The 17,893-nt window shown below is 36.7% G+C and overlaps 1 protein-coding gene across 20 annotated transcripts in view; it reads left to right on the forward strand.

The window, feature by feature from the left end:
* LOC126920331 (CUGBP Elav-like family member 2) overlaps positions 1-17,893 on the forward strand; it is a 468,989-nt gene that overhangs the window by 433,615 nt on the left and 17,481 nt on the right. For 16 of the 20 annotated variants that reach the window (XM_050730521.1, XM_050730520.1, XM_050730522.1 and 13 more), the window contains 3 exons: positions 14,136-14,341; positions 16,345-16,473; positions 17,581-17,854. In XM_050730521.1, the coding sequence (XP_050586478.1) occupies positions 14,136-14,341; positions 16,345-16,473; positions 17,581-17,854 (609 nt within the window). The remainder of the gene's footprint in view (positions 1-14,135; positions 14,342-16,344; positions 16,474-17,580; positions 17,855-17,893) is intronic. The other 4 variants (XM_050730526.1, XM_050730523.1, XM_050730530.1 and 1 more) reach the window with 1 other exon arrangement.

Below are 17,893 nucleotides of genomic sequence, written 5' to 3' on the forward strand. Positions count from 1 at the left end.
CCACGGTGTAGCCCATTATTCCCGGCCAGTGGGCGATAGGAACGAAGCCGTCGATTGCATTACACGTTATTTTCTATTGTCCAACCGCGAGACCGACGAGGCGTATCCTCGCGTTTGCGGCATCGTTGTCATCGTATCTATCCTAACCATAGTGGGCTGATACTGTTGTTATACAGGTTGTATCATCATGGATACGATACGCGTTATTGAAAAGGAGCAGAGAGCATACTTTCCCCTGGTACATGTAAATGACTGATTTATAGACGCAAAAACGAAAATATGTCTGTTCTATTTTCAAGATTGTGCCACACAAGGTGGTCTTGTCACGCTATAAATCAATAAAATCTGCGTTCCGTCCGTTAGCCAACTTTCAACAATTAACTATTGAGTTTCAGAATGATCGCGTTGTTTATCGCTTCCACACTCTTTCGGTAGTAAAAATAAGCTCTTTGCGTTAAACGAAAGACATTGCTTGAAATACTTAAACTCTTCCGAATAAAATAAAGAACATCTTATCCGAACAATTAGTAATTTCAATGATAAAAATACATTTTGGTCGATAAGATACGTGAAAATCGGTGAAACTTACTAACTGATGACGGCAAACGATATCTTTTTAAATATTGAATTTCTGGCTATGCGAGTGAAATTTTTTATTTGTAATCACGCTAACAATCGACTGATAAATCTTCGTTCGCTCATAGTGGAACAACCTGTATGAGTTAACGTGAAGCGTTGTCGTTCGTGTACAGCGAGTCGAACGATCCGGAGGCCGACTACCATTCACGATTAGCCGGGACTGGGTCACATGCAAATCGGGAGAAAAGGCGGTGCCTTCCACCTGTCACTATCGCTTCGTTCCTTTTCAAGTAATTCGCGTTTCCTGCGTGCATCTTGGCAATAGCCGTTAAGAAATCGTTAATATTTAAATTACGATTAGAATACCACTATTTAGACGAATTTATATATTTTTATATTTTTATGCTAAAGTCATTTAATCATTTTCTTTCAGGTGATTAATGCCATATGATATAATTTTAAAAATAGAGTTTATATCGTAATCAGGTTTGAGGAGTAAGTGGGGACACGTCATCCTGTTTTAACGATAAATATTCAGATAAGATTATTCTATATACAAAATAGATAACAGAATTACTATTTGGGACAATACAATGTTTTAACAAAAACAGATAATGGAATTCGTATAACAAATTCATTTGTTTAGTATCAGTAAAAAATGACTAATTCTCTGTAAATGTTCCTTTAGCTGTAAAGGGCAATGATTGAGGATTCGTCATAACTATAATTCTTCCAATGTCGATGAGTAATAGTTTGAGATCCGTAAGAAATAAAATATTTTTTCTAAGAATAACAAAGTGCAAATAGAAAAATTTCTTACTGCAAGCATACATTGATCAAGATTCTTGTCTTAAGGTCTAAAAGTTATTATTAATTTTCTCATTTGCTCCGTAGTTTAAGAACGTCCCTAAAGTTTGCAAACACCCTACACATAAACGTGTGATGCTTGCATTTAAACAATACTTGGGCGTTGTTCATGTCCTTGACTGGGAAACCAGTTCATATTCCTGTAGCCTTTGTTCGAAGTTCAACATTCGCATTAATTTATGATATCATCAGTTTCTTGAGTTCTGATTGAAATTCGTAATTTAGTTACTGCTCGTAAATCATAATACTATTCTTAAACGAAACAAACAGGTTTTGTAACGTATATTACGTAATAACTTTTTATTCCAGTAATATTAGAATACGATAATAACGATATACATAGGTCTATATATATTCGTTATATATTGCTTCCTCAACAAAGTTGGAAATTAGAGTATGTATTATCGAAAACTCGCTATTGTGCTACTTTGAGAGAACAAGAGTTTAATTCGAGTCACAACATCAATTTAATTCATTCATAAACGTTGTGATAGTTAGAGGTACGCAATTCATTCCTAGCCAGAAGCAGCAGCTGTTCATGAAGAGCAAAAAGAAAAATGACGTAGAAGTAACTCCTTCCCTCAGGCTGTTCTGTTGAACGCCATAAATCGGAGTACGACGCGTGGCTCCTTGTGATCGTTGTTTTGTTGCGTGGTCCGCTGGTCGTTTATCGACCTCAGAATTTCATCAATGGAGACCGTTATTACGAGAGATAGACGTTTGTGGCCGATAGGACTGAATGAACTAGTGGCTGGATTCGACTGGAACGAACTAACACCTCGATCTTTCTCTACTCTCTCTGTGCTCGGACAATGGGTGTTACGTGTTTCTTACCTGAATTCTTCGTCTTTCTACGCCATTTCGGGCAGTCAACTTAGAACAGTTTCATATTTTCGTCTGCATATTCATTGATTTATGTATATCCGTTTAAATATTTGTAATCTCGTTGTGGCTCTGGAATCGTTATTTTATTTACGCTGCAACTTCGCTCGTGTTTCGATAAACAAAAAGACTTTTCAACATTTTACAGAATTTTCGGGTATATGAGGAATCGGAACTTTGAAGCTCCACAGGAAATCTTAAAGTTAATTCAATCTAACTTCAAATCCAGGGATTCCTACTTTACGACAAAATGCAGGCTAATCGTCAACTCAATTTTATCAAAAGTAAAACTAAATACATTAAATTCGAAGCATTTAATGTTATTATTTTTGTATTTAAAATACACTTGCATTTGCCATAGTTAGTGAAAGAAATAAAATCACCAGATATCCTTGAACATCTGTTCGAACTGACTGATTTCAACGTGCAAAACAGAATTCTTGACACGTTGTTACGCAATAGAATTTTAACGTAAACAGGTAGTCATGTACTTACGTATTGAGTCCTTCCTTCTCTGTCCTTCTCGTAGATCTGTATTATTACGTTGAAAGATACGTCTCAAGATCGAACAGGCAGACACAATCGACCCTCTTTTTATTTCAGGCTGAAACTCGACTCTTGTCCGTATACAACAATACCTTCGTTGGAAAACAATTTATTCTTTCTATTTCCGTCAATCTCTAACTATATATGGCGCGAGCTTCGCGATATTACTGACAAATAAATCGAAAAATAAATTTCACAGTTCTATCGGTGGATGATCGATATTTTATTTCCTTTTTATTCTCTTTTATCTATATTTTCTTTTTTTTTTTATTTTTACACACAGCACCTACTATGTATGAAAAGGGACACAAAAATTAGTACTGAAATATTGCGATTTTATGTTATTTGTAAAAGATTGTTTTGGTTTCAGTTTGATGATTAGAATTAAAATAATATGTGAAGAGAAGAAAATTTATTGTGAGTAGTAATTATTTGATTCACTGTTCTACTTCTACAAACTAATCGATCATCGCAAACCAGCCCAACATGGAAAGGAAGAAATTAAAATAATCTCTAAACAAACTACACATTATGCTATTTACTATTCAATCGTAAAACGGTTCGTTTCTCGTGAAGTCACGTCAAGTGTGTTTGCCTCGCGCCTCTTCGTTCCTCAAGCAGACAAATTGAGAGGCACGAGAAAACCACGTGTCCAACCGGTTCTCCTCTCGTTGCATCACGCATCGCTCATCCTTCTTCCAAAGTCGGTTTCTCCTGGACAAAGCGAGAAAAGGGAATGAGAGACGAGTCTACAAGAGGAAGACCTGTCATACCGCGAACCTTTTCGCTCCAACTTATGTACAGTTGCTGAAAGAAATGTACGAAATCGCAAATCGGCCAGGAGTTAAACTTTAAGTGTTTCGAGCATTTTGAGACATTTTATGGAAAGCAAAAAGCTTGAGATTTTGTAACTAACTTTTCCTTTGCAGCGTATTTAAAAAATGTTCGTCATACGATATAATAGGATCTATGCATCTATGCATACTGATTGTATGCAAGAGCATTCTTTACTCTAGACAACTTTAGAGATCTATACGGTAGAACAATCATCGTCCCTACTTAATACCGTAATTTATAATCTTCCTGTGTCTCTTCCAGCAACTGTACGTACTCGAACGAGCAGGTGTGTCATGTCAAGTCATGGAACGCAAAGACGTCCATTGCCGCTCCACCGTTCCCGCTATTTCTTTTCGCAGTAGGTACACAAATGTGTTCTCATCGTGTCATATTTGTGGAGGACCCCCTTCTGTCATGTTTCATCCTCGTGGATGGCGTGGATCGACGACTTTTCTTTTTATTTTGACTTTCTGACGCCTTTAGTTAGAATTGTCAGTCTCAAAGTATGTGATGATTTTAGAGTGCTTCTGGCTATTTGACATATCCAAGGCTTTGATATAAAACTAAATGAAAATTTGTGAAAGAAAAATTTATAAAAAATTATTAATTTTTAGCTCTTCGCACAATTTAAATTATATGCAAAACTCTTAGGTTGATGTATGGATAGCAGCGAATTCATCGTACTAATTCAAATATGAAATTAAGTATCAGTTTCTTGTAAGTAAAAATTAAAGTTTCAAAACTTTGACCTCAAATCTCATTCCTTGTGGATTTCCCGATTCCTTGGACAGAAATAAAGTTACAATGTACACTATAATTGTTTTATAATACGAATGAAGAAAATGTAATTTCTAATTCATGGGATTCACACGTTCAGGCACTCGTTTCGAGGTTCAACGTGATTCGTATACGATGCATTTCAAGGCTGGAATGCGGATTCGTCTTCGAACTGTATCGTCTCCTTTTTGACGTTCCCTACCTCGCGCGAACACAACTCGAGAGAGCTGTATAAATCGCATGGTCAAACGTTTCATTACCACAGTTAGGACGGATCAAGTGTATTTAGACTATGCTATGCCGACACCATTGTAAATGATCTAAATTTTCGGAAATTCACAACGATTTACACAGGAACTCTTGGGTCTACGCTTATTCGACATTGAATACTCTATTTGTTAAGCAGTGTTTTAGTGTTATAGATGTTTGAACTGTTTAAAGAAGCCATATTTCCACTATGAGTATTAAAATCCTCAAACACCTTGCGTAATATTACTTGTACTGTGAGTTTGGTATTGGGTGGAGTAGAACGCGTAAAAAAGTAACTGATGTTCCAAAAGCGTGTGTTACACTCCAATATAGCGTCTATCATACTATCCTATTACGATATAAAATAAAATGAAACCTATCATAGTGTAATAGTACATTATTCGATTGCGCTATAAAATAAAAAAGTATATATTTTATCATAATACCTTTCGCTTCTATTTTGAAACAAAATCAAACGAAATTAAAACAAAATAAAAAGAAATAAATTGAATGAAAAAATATTCATTTTTCAATGATTATCGTGGGTCATCCAGGATCCTCGCAGCATTCCACCTGTTGATTTACGTTTCCAAGGCTGTAGCTAGAAAATGTCAACCAACTTTCTCTAGAAAGTGTTTCGTACTGTTCTCAATGACAATCGATGTATCGTAAATACACGTGATTTCAGTAGTTATCGATCATGAACAAGGAAATCCACAGGCTAGTGTTTGGAGTTGAGAATCAGAGATATTAAAACGATTATTTCCAAGTCGCATGCTTCGCTACATTTGATAATTATAGCATAAATTTGTTCTTACGTCATTTCTAAAATAAAAAATAATGGCTTATGTAACTTGAAATGATTCGTTACTTTTTATCTTGTTGTAAATTGTTATTATTTATCTTTATCTAAAATAAAATTTCCTGACACCTGCGGTGGTGTAGATGACATACAGAGGAGTTGGCCATGGCAACCTATTTCCCAACACGGTATAAACTGCACCTACAGTCTTGTCGTTATCTTCCAACTGGTATCGCGCATCGTATCTCGCAAAAGAATACCAGGAGACGAGACTTCGACGAGCGTTCATTGTCCATTGGTCTCGCGAATGTTCCGTTCGTTTAATGAAAAATCTATCGAGAATCGTTACGCGTAGCAATTCCAACATAGTAGTCTCATAGCTTCTTCGTTGTTTTTCAGATGTATAGTCTAATATCCAAGTTCTTTAACGTAGTTGTATATTGCTGTTAAGAATCTCGAGAGATGTTTAATCCTGCATGATTTTGATTTTATAAAGATATTTCTTAAAGCGTTAGAAATATACTTATTATACATGTACGTAGCAATACTGGGATATAGAAATACAAAATTTTACCAGCAATCAATTTATAAAATATACGTTATATCGCTTTCATCTGACATTTATCTGACATTGATCACTATGAATTACAAATAGCAAACAATCGCAAAATGCCAGCACGCAGAAACACTACAGAAATTTGGTAAATATAACATGGCCAAAAGGGTATTGCATTTAGATATCGGAGCAGGCGAGCAGATGTCGTAATTAATAGAAGTCGCAGTGAAATAATTGTAATACGAGTAGTCTGAACTGTGGCAATTAAAAGTTTAATTAAAACCGTCGTATTTCTACCTGTCACGCTTTCTTGTTATGTCATGGCACAAAGAAGCTTTTGAACAAACAGAGATCTCGTTCGACCCTATTGCTGTTTATGTTTTATGTTTTTTGCTCTTCACTACCCCCTTTTTTTGTTACTTAGTTTTCTTTGTAATTTTATTTTCTTTCGGAAAGAATAAAAACGACGGTTCGTTGTATTGCACGTTGATTCATTAATATATCAGAGAAATTGTTAGTCAACGTTTCGTATTATACGGACAAATAAGTTAAGTTTTCCTGGTTCCAAGGTTTTCGTTTTAATATGCCGAAATATCCTGGAACCCAATAGGTTTTGGAATGACCGGAAAAACAATTGAGATGTTTTATAAGAAAGGAGTTCGTAATAAAGGATTTAATATCATTATAATATTCGAATGATCTTACAGTTATACGTCATTTTCCGTAGGTGATTTAACATCAGTGATAAGGAACGGGGGTGTATCGCTGCGTGAGTAATGCATACATAAATCGGTGGGTTGTTGCAAGCGAGACATAAATAAATATGAAATCGTGGAACACGGTTATGTTCTCGATAAATCTAGGTGAACGGAATGGAAAAATGTTGGATTTGTTGGAAAATCACGATTCTTCGACCAACTCGTGCTTTTATTATCTATCCTTCGTCATCGTCGATCGAATTGAAAAAATTCCCTTCGTCTTTTAACAAAATTCTATAAAATTTGTTTATTTCTTTAATTATAACATTACTTTATTCTTTCAAAATACAGAAATCACGAGGAACAATATTCGCCTATCATCTGAAACGTGTCCTTTATGCTAATTTCGAGCGCACTGGCCGAATGATTATATAGAGTCGGAACATAAACGTGTGTTGCACCATTGGCAAACAACCGTGTTATGAAAGCTTATATAACGCTTTTGGCCATTTTGCTTCGACAATTTCAATGGCACAAACCTTGCAATTCCACAGCTCTTATTCGCGTGCCACGAAGTTTCGCGATATTCTGCGTATTACCAGGCCTGTTACGTTAACCATGCAGCGATTAGGTATAAATAAGTACGCGAGCAATTACGTGGTTATCGATATCGTTCTTGTTGACTGTTTGGCTATTAGGCTGATTAAACCAACGCGATTCATACATTAGAGACTTTGACAATTGTTCGAATTATTTACGTAAAAAACACATAAACATTATAAATTTGCAAGTTAGTAAAAATGTGATGGGCAAAGGTGCTGTGGTTTCCAGGAACACAAGCGGATCTTTCTGCTTCCGCGATCATCGCAGATAAAAGATGATGGCACAGCATCCAGAGACAAAGCCATGCAAACCTCTATCCAACACCATAAATAACCCCCGAAATCAGAGCAAAGAAATAGTGAACTGTCGAGCGTCGTAAGATCGACAGCCTCGTCAAAAAGTCCAACAGACAATTCAGTTAAACAATTCGCTAAGCGCGAACAAATAAGTCACGATCAGCGTATTTTATAATTATGATGTAATACTAGTTATAATTCAGAACAAGTGTTTTAATAAATAAAATAGTTTTAGTGTAACGACTCGTACTTATTGCACAACGCACTGTTCGGTAAACTAAATCAAAAGTTGCTTTTGGAAATATCGATGCGGAGACGAGGAATAAACATAGATGCACCTTTCTCTTCTCCAGAGAAAAGTCGTAGGCGATGTACGGTGTGTTAATTGGATATTTGTATGGGGTACGGTACCTTCGACTTGCATCCGGTTGGCGAAGTCCGTCGACGTTTCCTGCATTGTTTCGTTCTCAGTTTTATTCTGCTTGATTCGACGCCTTTTTTGGAATTCATTTAAAAAGATTCTTTGTGCTCTTGCGTATTAATTTTGATCTTTGTTTCATACTTGCTAATATCTTTCCTAGAAGACAGATTTACAACTCGACATGTCCTAAATTTTATGTTCAGTCATAGTTATAATCACTATAGCAGTTGACTTGTTTGGAGATTAGGTATTTTCCCGTAGTCAGATTATTCGTCAAACGATTCGAATTGAACTTGACTAATCCGAACGAGGCTTATCCCTGGAACGAGGTACGTTGCGCGTAGCGTTCGAAAATGGTGGACAATCCTCCCAGTCGCTCGTCACATCCCAAAATTTATGGTCCCATTTCTACGGGTGGGCCGCGTAATCTTTGTCGCGATGAAGACATTCGTGAATCGACGCGACCACGAGGGCTTTCGCGAAATATACGGGCTACTAACGGCAGGGAGTCGAGGAAATACGTTGTTCAGCCTTGTGCTACCTTTAAAGCGATTTTACAAAACTGCGGGACCACCGATACGCTTCTGAAGTAGAATTCCGTTATCTGTATTCTTCCTTTTTGAAAAAACAGTGTACATGGTGACGAACAATCAATTTCTACATACACGACTCGGTCGCGTGCTTTAGCATGATAACGAGATACGAATACAGAAAAGTTGTTTTTCCAAACATTCGATACAATGGTTTTTTTACAGAACTTTCTAATATCTACGACTACGTGAAACATGTCATGTGACGACACGAAGTTTTTGAGATCGTATCGAAATTATCACGGGGAAAACCACAATTCCCTTCGTGTTGAATTTATGAAAAGAGAAACTACCACGATAGATCGAGAGGGAAGAAATTCCGTTCACGTTGTGCTTTATGAAAAGAAAATTTACAGTCACGCCGTCGGCGTGCAGCTGAAACGTTTCACTAATCGGAATTCGTGGCTCTCTATAAATCGTTGCCTCTTTTTGACGTCACTTCCTGCGCGTTCTGTCGGCGACATACTAATGACGAGTCGCATACCTGCGTCCAAAGCGAATGAACCTCTACGTGGTTTTGTTTTATCGAACGACGCTTCATATTATTCTCATGAACATCGCAAAAAAATGTTCGGGCATAATTCATGTCTGAATTTATCAAGGAACTTTAATACAGTTATTAAAATAAAACAGAAAGAAGATGTCTATGCAAAAATTAAAGAGATCCAAATAAAGGCTTCGTCTATTCGATTTAATCGCAATCGATCTAAATCGTTACTCGTTCGATGTCTATCAACCTTCAACTAATTTGCAGCAGAACATCATTTACTTGATATCATTTAACGAAATTGTCTTCATTGAACTTCTGTTTCTTGAATTCGCCTACTTAAATGTAAGGAAAATTGGCGTTTATTCTTTCCGTTATTCGCTCCATTATATGAATTCCAATTATATAAAACTGTTTGTCTTTCGACACGTTCAGATAAATGGGATTCTACTATATAAGAATTTTATCAAAGAAAGAAAAAACTACAAGCTTAATATACCAGTAAATCAAACAAGGTTGAAGATATTCAACTAACGCGAGGCAATTACACAGTTGCCACGTTAATGGTCAGCTTCACCCAGGCCTTCGCCCTCGTCCTGTCCACCTTTCGACACGAACTTCTTTCAACGTACTGACTGTTTATTGCGGTTCGAGAGAGAATATAAAAGAGTGAAAGTTTACAAGTGTGACTGCCCCATATGAGAACATGTAAGCTCGTTTAAGCTCGTGTAACAGATCTAGGAAAAATATTTTTTTACAAAAAAAATCCAATTTTGTTCCTTTTTGGTAAATGAATGCAAACAAATGGATGCTCGTAATTTCGTTGTTAATTTAACAGTTTGCATACCCTCAAGAAATAAAGTGACAGGAATATAAAATAATTCTTGAATTACATAAAAGGTTAATTCTTTTTATGATTGCCTTTGGTGTTCACCGCTATAATCTTATTAGCAAGATCCCGTTATAATTCTATCTCGATTTTGAAATATTTACGGAATTTTGCTTAGACTCGCGTATTTCATTTATCGAAACAATTTCTGCTAGTTGTCCCAGCAAGTGAATCAATGTATAATTGCCGACTATAATTGGTCATCCGGTGCAAACGCGATATAGAGATATATTACACATAGACAAGAAGGCGGTCTGCTTAGCAACACGGTAGTTCAGCCTAGTTGAAATTCAGTTAGTTTGAACGTGGCCAAGCCGGGAATTAAATTAACAAAGTTAATTCTCATTCTGGCAAAGGACCGCGAATGTCCCGGAAGTGAGGCCGTAAGAGACCAAGAATATTCCTGCGCGAGCCCTGCTGTCAGTTTACCCAATACGAAACAAGGAGTGACGCAAATCTAATCTTTCCTAACATTCCCTGGAAACTCGTAGTTTCATCTGGAGAACGTTTAAATCGGTCCTTTGATTCTTATTGAATCACGATCAACCATAATATTAGAGTATCTTAGGTCATCACCTTTACCAAAAAATTTCTAGGAATTGACGAAAACTCGTAAGATAAATAAATGAAAAATACAAAATATATCGTGCTTCTAAGATAAAAATTTTCTATTCGATACCATCGATGTAGACACAAAAAAATGAAATATGTCAGAAACGTCGGTATAGCAGAAGTTACATGTTCTATAAAACGCTCGAATCAAACAGAGATGTTCTTAATATTTTCCATGTAATACGAGAAATTAACGTTAATTGATACTGCGCGGGATTGGGGTTTGATTGGTTATAATAATTTCTCACGCGCGCGGTCTATCACGGCGTGACCCGTCTTTACCAATTTATTCGACAGAAAACCGGGAATGGTTTCCACGAACGAGATTCGCGATTTAATTAGGAGAACAAACATCGTGTACATAGTACGTAAAATTGATTTACAAACATTTGCGCGGTTTCGTGCTCGGACACTCAGCAGTGGCCACGAGAAAAGCGCAAAACCATGAAGGAAAACAAAAAAACACCGAACTGTGCCGAGGTATACGGCTTTCGGTCGCAAGCGTACATCGAATCGCGAATTAATTGGAGAATGAATGGATTGGACGTGAAGAAAACAGCAGTTCAAGAATCCGATGAACAATGAAAGGAAAATTAAATCGATGCTCTATATGCGGTACGCAAACACGCACGTTGATATGATTTACAATGGAACACGACCGCCACATGCGACGCTATTGTCATGAAATGAGGAACAAAAATGAACTGGTCATATTTTGCTGTATGATCTTCGATTGTAACATGAACATCAACTACCACCAGAAAATAAAATTAAAAATAAGAAAAGAGAAAAATAAAGGGAAAATAAAAGTAAAAGGATTGAATATTTACTACCTGGAAATTGGGTATTCGTACATTGTTACCCGGTACATTGTTACTCGCGCTACCGCAAACTGAATTAAATCAACGATATCCAACGCGTTCCTCCGGTATATCCCTTCTGTTCTCCTATTTCCCAACTTCACCGAAACCCCTATCCTCGATCTTACCCTCCAATCTATCTGCAAGTATTCAATACATTCTTCCACCCTCTCCGGTTAAAGATAAAGCTCGACCATCAAGCAATCCGCCCTCTCTACCTTGCAATTTCGGTGGAAAGCCGAAAACGAGCAAGATCCTCGCGGCAGACCAACGTCTTCGGTATTTAATAAACATTCCAGCGAAGCCCGCAGTTTTGCTGCAGACTGATGCCACCGGACAAAAGGGTACGAGGGGGAGAAACGGACTAGCTCGGGGCTTGAAATTTTTTCGTGGAAAATAATTCGTGGCTGGATATAGCGGCGAGGTGAATAGCCAGAGGAGAAGGAGACCAGTTTCAATCTCCATGAAGCTCCGTCGTGGAAAATCTGATACGATGCATGGGGGCAAGCGTGGCGGCGAGCCGCTCTGGTATCCGGTTAGGTTACCAAAGTAATTAAATCGTTAACAGGGGACGAGTTTGCGGCGCAATCGACGAATATGTGCGGGGTTTCCACAACCCCACCCCTTTCCCGTTTCCATCCTTTTCTACCTCTCTTTTTTCTCCCCCCCCTCTTTCCCTCTCCCCCCTCTGCTCTTTCGCTGACCGTTTCCCTTGATTTTCAATTTTATTATTTCTTTTACCGTGGAAACCTTTGACTGTGGGAAGGGGTAGCCTCGATGAAACACGGCTCGTTACGCGATCAAGGAACGGAGAAACTGTTAACGAGTTGAATTCGGTTTGAGGCGACCTATGATCGATTTAAGTACGCCAAGCATCTCTTCCCTTCCTCTCACAGAGAGAGAGAGAGAGAGAGAGAGAGAAACAGAAATCGATCGGGTGTGAGAATTCTTGCGAATCGTTAATATCTTGCCAGTCGTCTGTAATTACAATAGGATTGCGGCTAACCGTTCAAAAAATTAGTCGAATGATTTCTTGATTGAATCCTGCGGAGAAAGAATTCCCGTGAATTCCTTGAACTCGTATCGTGCGAAAGACTTGAGCCACCTATCGAACAGAAATGTTTTACTTTTATGAACTAGGAAATTTGGAGATGCCCGATATTATTTTAGATTTAAAGGTTGAGGACGAGGAACGTGATTTTTTGAAGCTACGCGAACTGCTTATTTTCGAACAAAATAAGATATTACATATTTAGATTTGAATTAAAAAGTTCTAGATTTTCAATTTGAAGGAAAATTGTATAAGAAATTTTTTTGGAAATTCTGTGATTATCGATAATATACCGATAAAAATAAGAATTAGAAAATTCGATACGTAGCAATAAACTTATTACGTTCAGATATACGATGAACTATACGGTACTGTTTTCTTTGCTCATGCATGAATAACGAAGAAACATGCAAAGAGGTTAACTCTTCCTATTCAAATTGAATCAATTGAATTCAACCAGATAGTAAGCATGAAGGTTATTGACCGTCTTTTATATTGTAATACGAATTAGATTTTCAAAAAATTCATTTGGCTTAGTCATAACCGACTGCGTATGTATTATCATTTTTATTCTGCCTAATTAAAGAAATTCTTATTTCGCTATGCATTGAAGAATAATGAAAATAAAGTCATTTTGCGGAACTATGGATCTGCAAACTGCATAATTCCAGAGACACGAAATCTGATTCAAATTATTTCGCTGGAAAATATTCCAACCGGTCGATTTATGCGATTTATCCTATAAGATAAAGGGAAAAGTCTCATTGTGGACGTGATTTCGTTGATAGAAAATCCGCAGAGATACGTATATGTGACTAGAGAGCGAATCAAGTAAAGCAGAAAGAATGGTGAATCGAAGGGTTGACAAATGTAGAAGAGTAAGAGAGGCGTGGATCGAGATATTCAGAGATGCGGTCGGCTACCTTGCATCACTGCACGAAACCCTATGCGACGCTGAATTTACATAAGCGGCTTTTCTCGGGGCAGAGCTTTTCTCTTGGTCCTAAACAAATATTGACTGGGCCACTTCCGCCTCTCGTCGCCACCTGTCATTCTCAAATGGTGCGTGGTTGACTGACCGTGTGATACCTGAATGCTTATTATGACACGATAAATAGAAAACAGCTAACGTTACTTGTGTATTCGAGCGTTGTTTAGAGTACAGTACGCGTACAAACGATTGACTGTTCCAGGTGATCCAAGTGTAAATTTCATTCCACTTCCTTTCATCTTAACGGTAGAAGTACACCTTAAAGCTAATTGCAAAAGATAAATGATTTATTATTATTTTATATACAGTAAGATAAGAAAATATATGAACATTATCTATATAAAACTTTTATAAATATATTATGTGTATTATACGAAACTCATTGAAATTTCGTCAGCTCTCTAACGAGACACAACTATTATAATCATGACGATAATGGTTAATCAACGGATTAAGTAATTTAATATTTTACATGTTTGAATATTTTTTAGAAAAATTGACCAACGAACATACTCATTTTATTTCACCTTCTTTGCTTTCAGAACGTAAACTGTTTGTTGGCATGCTGTCGAAGAAGTTCAGCGAAAACGATGTTAGGAACATGTTTAGCATTTATGGAACCATCGAAGAATGTTCGGTGCTGAGAGACAGCACCGGAAAAAGTAAAGCCTGTGCCTTCGTTACCTTCGCTAGTAAACAATACGCTATCAACGCCATTAAAGCTCTTCATCACTCACAAACGATGGAGGTGAGTGAAATTAAAACACAATTGTTTCCTCTATCTTTGCTACTTAACCTTTGTCGCACGATGTATTCCTCGTTCTAATCGTCTTTGAAACGAATATGTTTTATAACAAAGGTACACTTTGTTACCAAACATTGCTTCTTCCATTCCGAATGAAATAGTTTCTGATCACGTTTATAAAACTTCTCTTTTATATTTCCATTTCTTTAATTACATACAGCTTATAAACTATATTGTTCGTACAAAGGGAATTGTATTACTAAAGTTGAATTTCCTGCAATAGCGTCATACAGATTTTATTCTAATTTAATTTCTAATCGATGTGATTTCCCGCGACTAATTTCTATCGGGGATTAATTTTGTTAAAACTGATGTGCCTGATAACGTATATCCTAAAAGAAACTTGCAAATGTTCCATCCATCATCTAACATAGGACATCTTGTTAAGTAAAGACAGGCTCTACTTAGTTATATTACACACCCTTCTTAGTAAAGACATGCTAAAGACGTAATAAATAGAGCAACGCGATACTTCCAAAAGACAATATCCAGAAGTTAGTTATAGTTAATCATTAATTAATATTTAAACGTCGCCAACGGTACAAGATTAATTGGAAGTAAAAGTATAATCAGATTCTTATAAATAAAAGTATACATTTTGCAACTATTTGTAATTATATCGAAATAGTACTTTGAAACAAGATAATCATCCCCAATAATCATCTTCCAAACTTAAACTTTTCAAACAACACAATATTTATCAATCAATACTTAATTATCCTTTCTTTCTTTTCGTTTCACACAAACTTGATAAAAGTTTCAACAAAAGTATCGATCAATTTGATGAAAAGATAATGGCGATAGACACTTCGAAGCAACATTCACACACTCTATGGAATTGTGTCTTCCCTTTCCCTCCTCTAATGGTACACCTACAACCTATGTATACGATGCCTGGTTTCGACCGATGAAAGAAAATCGTGCCAAGGCACGCGGCTACAACAGCAATTCCATTTTGATATCATGAATATTTCCAGCTGCAGATTCCTCGAGCTTCTACTTGTCGTGGTCGACTTAACTGGCACGATTTCGTGCTTCTTATTACATGCGTAAACAGTCTCGCATTTCGTATTCTCCTTTATAACCCGCAATTCAAAGGACTTATACATATATTTTATAGTTGTTATTAATTATCATGGATTCGTGAAAAAGCGATGCTCCGTGATTTCTCTTTATTCGAAACTTATTAACCATCGTATACTGGGTCATTGAAAATACACCACTTACACATTCGCGATCTCCTTCTATCAGCAAAGATCGCCTCAGTTTACCTTCTTTTACAAGAATTGGCAACAGCCACGACTGATTTTTTAATAATTCAATAAGTATTACTTGTACAACTTTCTTAAAACAGAGGACTTTAATATGAAATTTCAAACACGATAATTTTAGATAAAAAGCTAGTACTATTTCATTACATATCTTCGATTTAGGATCCGTTCTCACACCTCGATATTTTGGTTATAGATTTTCTAATTTCCAATTTTCCTTTCTCTTTTTCCTTTTTCTTCTTAGCCAATACTCCTGTGGTTAGTGACTTCTATAGTAGCCCAAATATTGGGGGCAATTAGTCTCATTAGTTGGCCTGCTGAATACAACTGGCACCTATTCATATTTAAAGCCTAACATTTTTACCTTGCATGATAGTGGAATTAAGTGAGTTACGTTGGAAATCAGTAAACCAATCGCCAGTAATACGTAGTAATAATGTTAATTTTGACATAATCATGATCACAAAGAAATGTATGTTATGCCAGATGATTAGTATTTGTAAAATCTTTGTTTATAGCTTTATAAGTTCTGACTCGTAAAGTAGCTAATTTTTTAAGTATTGATTTGAGCATATAAGTTGAAAGTCATGTAGCATTTTATAGGGTTAATGTCAAGACTATACGATCTGCATTTTAAAGGCATATTTAACGTATACCTTACATATATTTTTTCAGGGATGTTCGTCGCCGCTGGTTGTGAAATTTGCAGACACGCAGAAGGAAAAGGATCAGAAGAGGATGCAACAGCTTCAGACGAATCTTTGGAATATAGCAGGAGTCAACATGGCGCCGCATTACCTGACTGTCTGTACCTTTAATATTTCATACCCAACCTTTTTACCCGATATCAAAGAGCCCATTTGCATCGAGAATGAAATACTTTCTCGTAAAGTTATTTTCCTAGAACCTTTAAAGTTACATGTGCATATTGCGAATCAAAGTATTTTTTGTGAATGAACAAAAGAGAATGAAATTTATACGATGCTAGAAAACGATATCTTTGAAACCTATCTGATTTATAAAATTTCTTTTTCGATGGAAATTTTTAATCCCTCGATGGTTCGATTAAAAAGTTTTAATTTGATCGATCGTTGATATTTGATTCCGAAATACTTTTTCGCGAGAATACAAGAGATTTTAAACATCGTAAAAACAGTGGAAATATATTTTTATTAGGGTATTAATTGGCTGACATAAAAAAAAGATTGATTATACACAGATACATAAAGTCATTAGAGTAATTCGCTACGCGAAATAATAATAATGTAAAGTAATTAGTCTCCATCTGTACTTAAAGTACCGGGTTATTAAGAATTATTTTACGAGACAATTTATTTCAAAATGGAATTATTACTATTACGTTTTAATTCGCTATTTTCTATGTATTTTATTCTACGAGACCAAAGATCCTGCCAGACAGTACTATAAATTAACATACTGAAGTAGACTCTAAACTAATCGCTAGAATGCATTAGAAATTACTACTAGCTATCGATTTGCTTATGTCGAATTGTTATAATAAGTAAATGATGGTACCAGCATGTGGCTATAGAAATGGAAGAGTCAAAGTCTCGGTTTTATCCTGATTCTTCCAATATAATGTTTTGATCATTCACTGTCGGTTAGTTATGTATGCTTAGTATGTTATGTATCGCGTAATGCGTTTTCGGCACAAAAGTTTTCTTTGAGGTTTTCAGTGTATATAGAAACTCGCGCGAAAAGGCACGACATGGAACGTCTTAAACTAAATCCAAATCAAGCTCGATACACCGCGTCGTGAAACTTCGCAAGAACATGCAAAAGTTTTCTTCTTCGCAGTTGTTTCATACTACTTTTACAACAACACCGCTACTCAGAAACATATGACTTATAAAAAAGTAGATATTTATCGGAAGCTACGTTTGTTTGCAGAACGACACGCCTGCTTTGGCGCCAGCCTCATTGCAACTGTTGCAACAACTTCAGGCGACAACGAGCGCGGCGACTCCGGTCGCGGCAGGTGCTGGTGCAAGCGCGTTGTCGAGCGTACAGCATCAATTGTTACTGCAACAACACCTTGGCCTCGGCGCGGCGACTCCTGCGCATGCGGCTGCCCCCGCCGTACCAAGCCCGCCAGAAATTAACCCTGCGAACCTCCAAGGCCTGGCGACGCTCGCGTCCTTGAGCAATACCGCCGGTGAGTATGGTTGGTGTCCATTTTTATTTTATATTTTATTTTCGTCCA

Source organism: Bombus affinis, chromosome 9 (genome assembly GCF_024516045.1).
Source record: "Bombus affinis isolate iyBomAffi1 chromosome 9, iyBomAffi1.2, whole genome shotgun sequence".
Lineage (NCBI taxonomy): Eukaryota > Metazoa > Arthropoda > Insecta > Hymenoptera > Apidae > Bombus > Bombus affinis.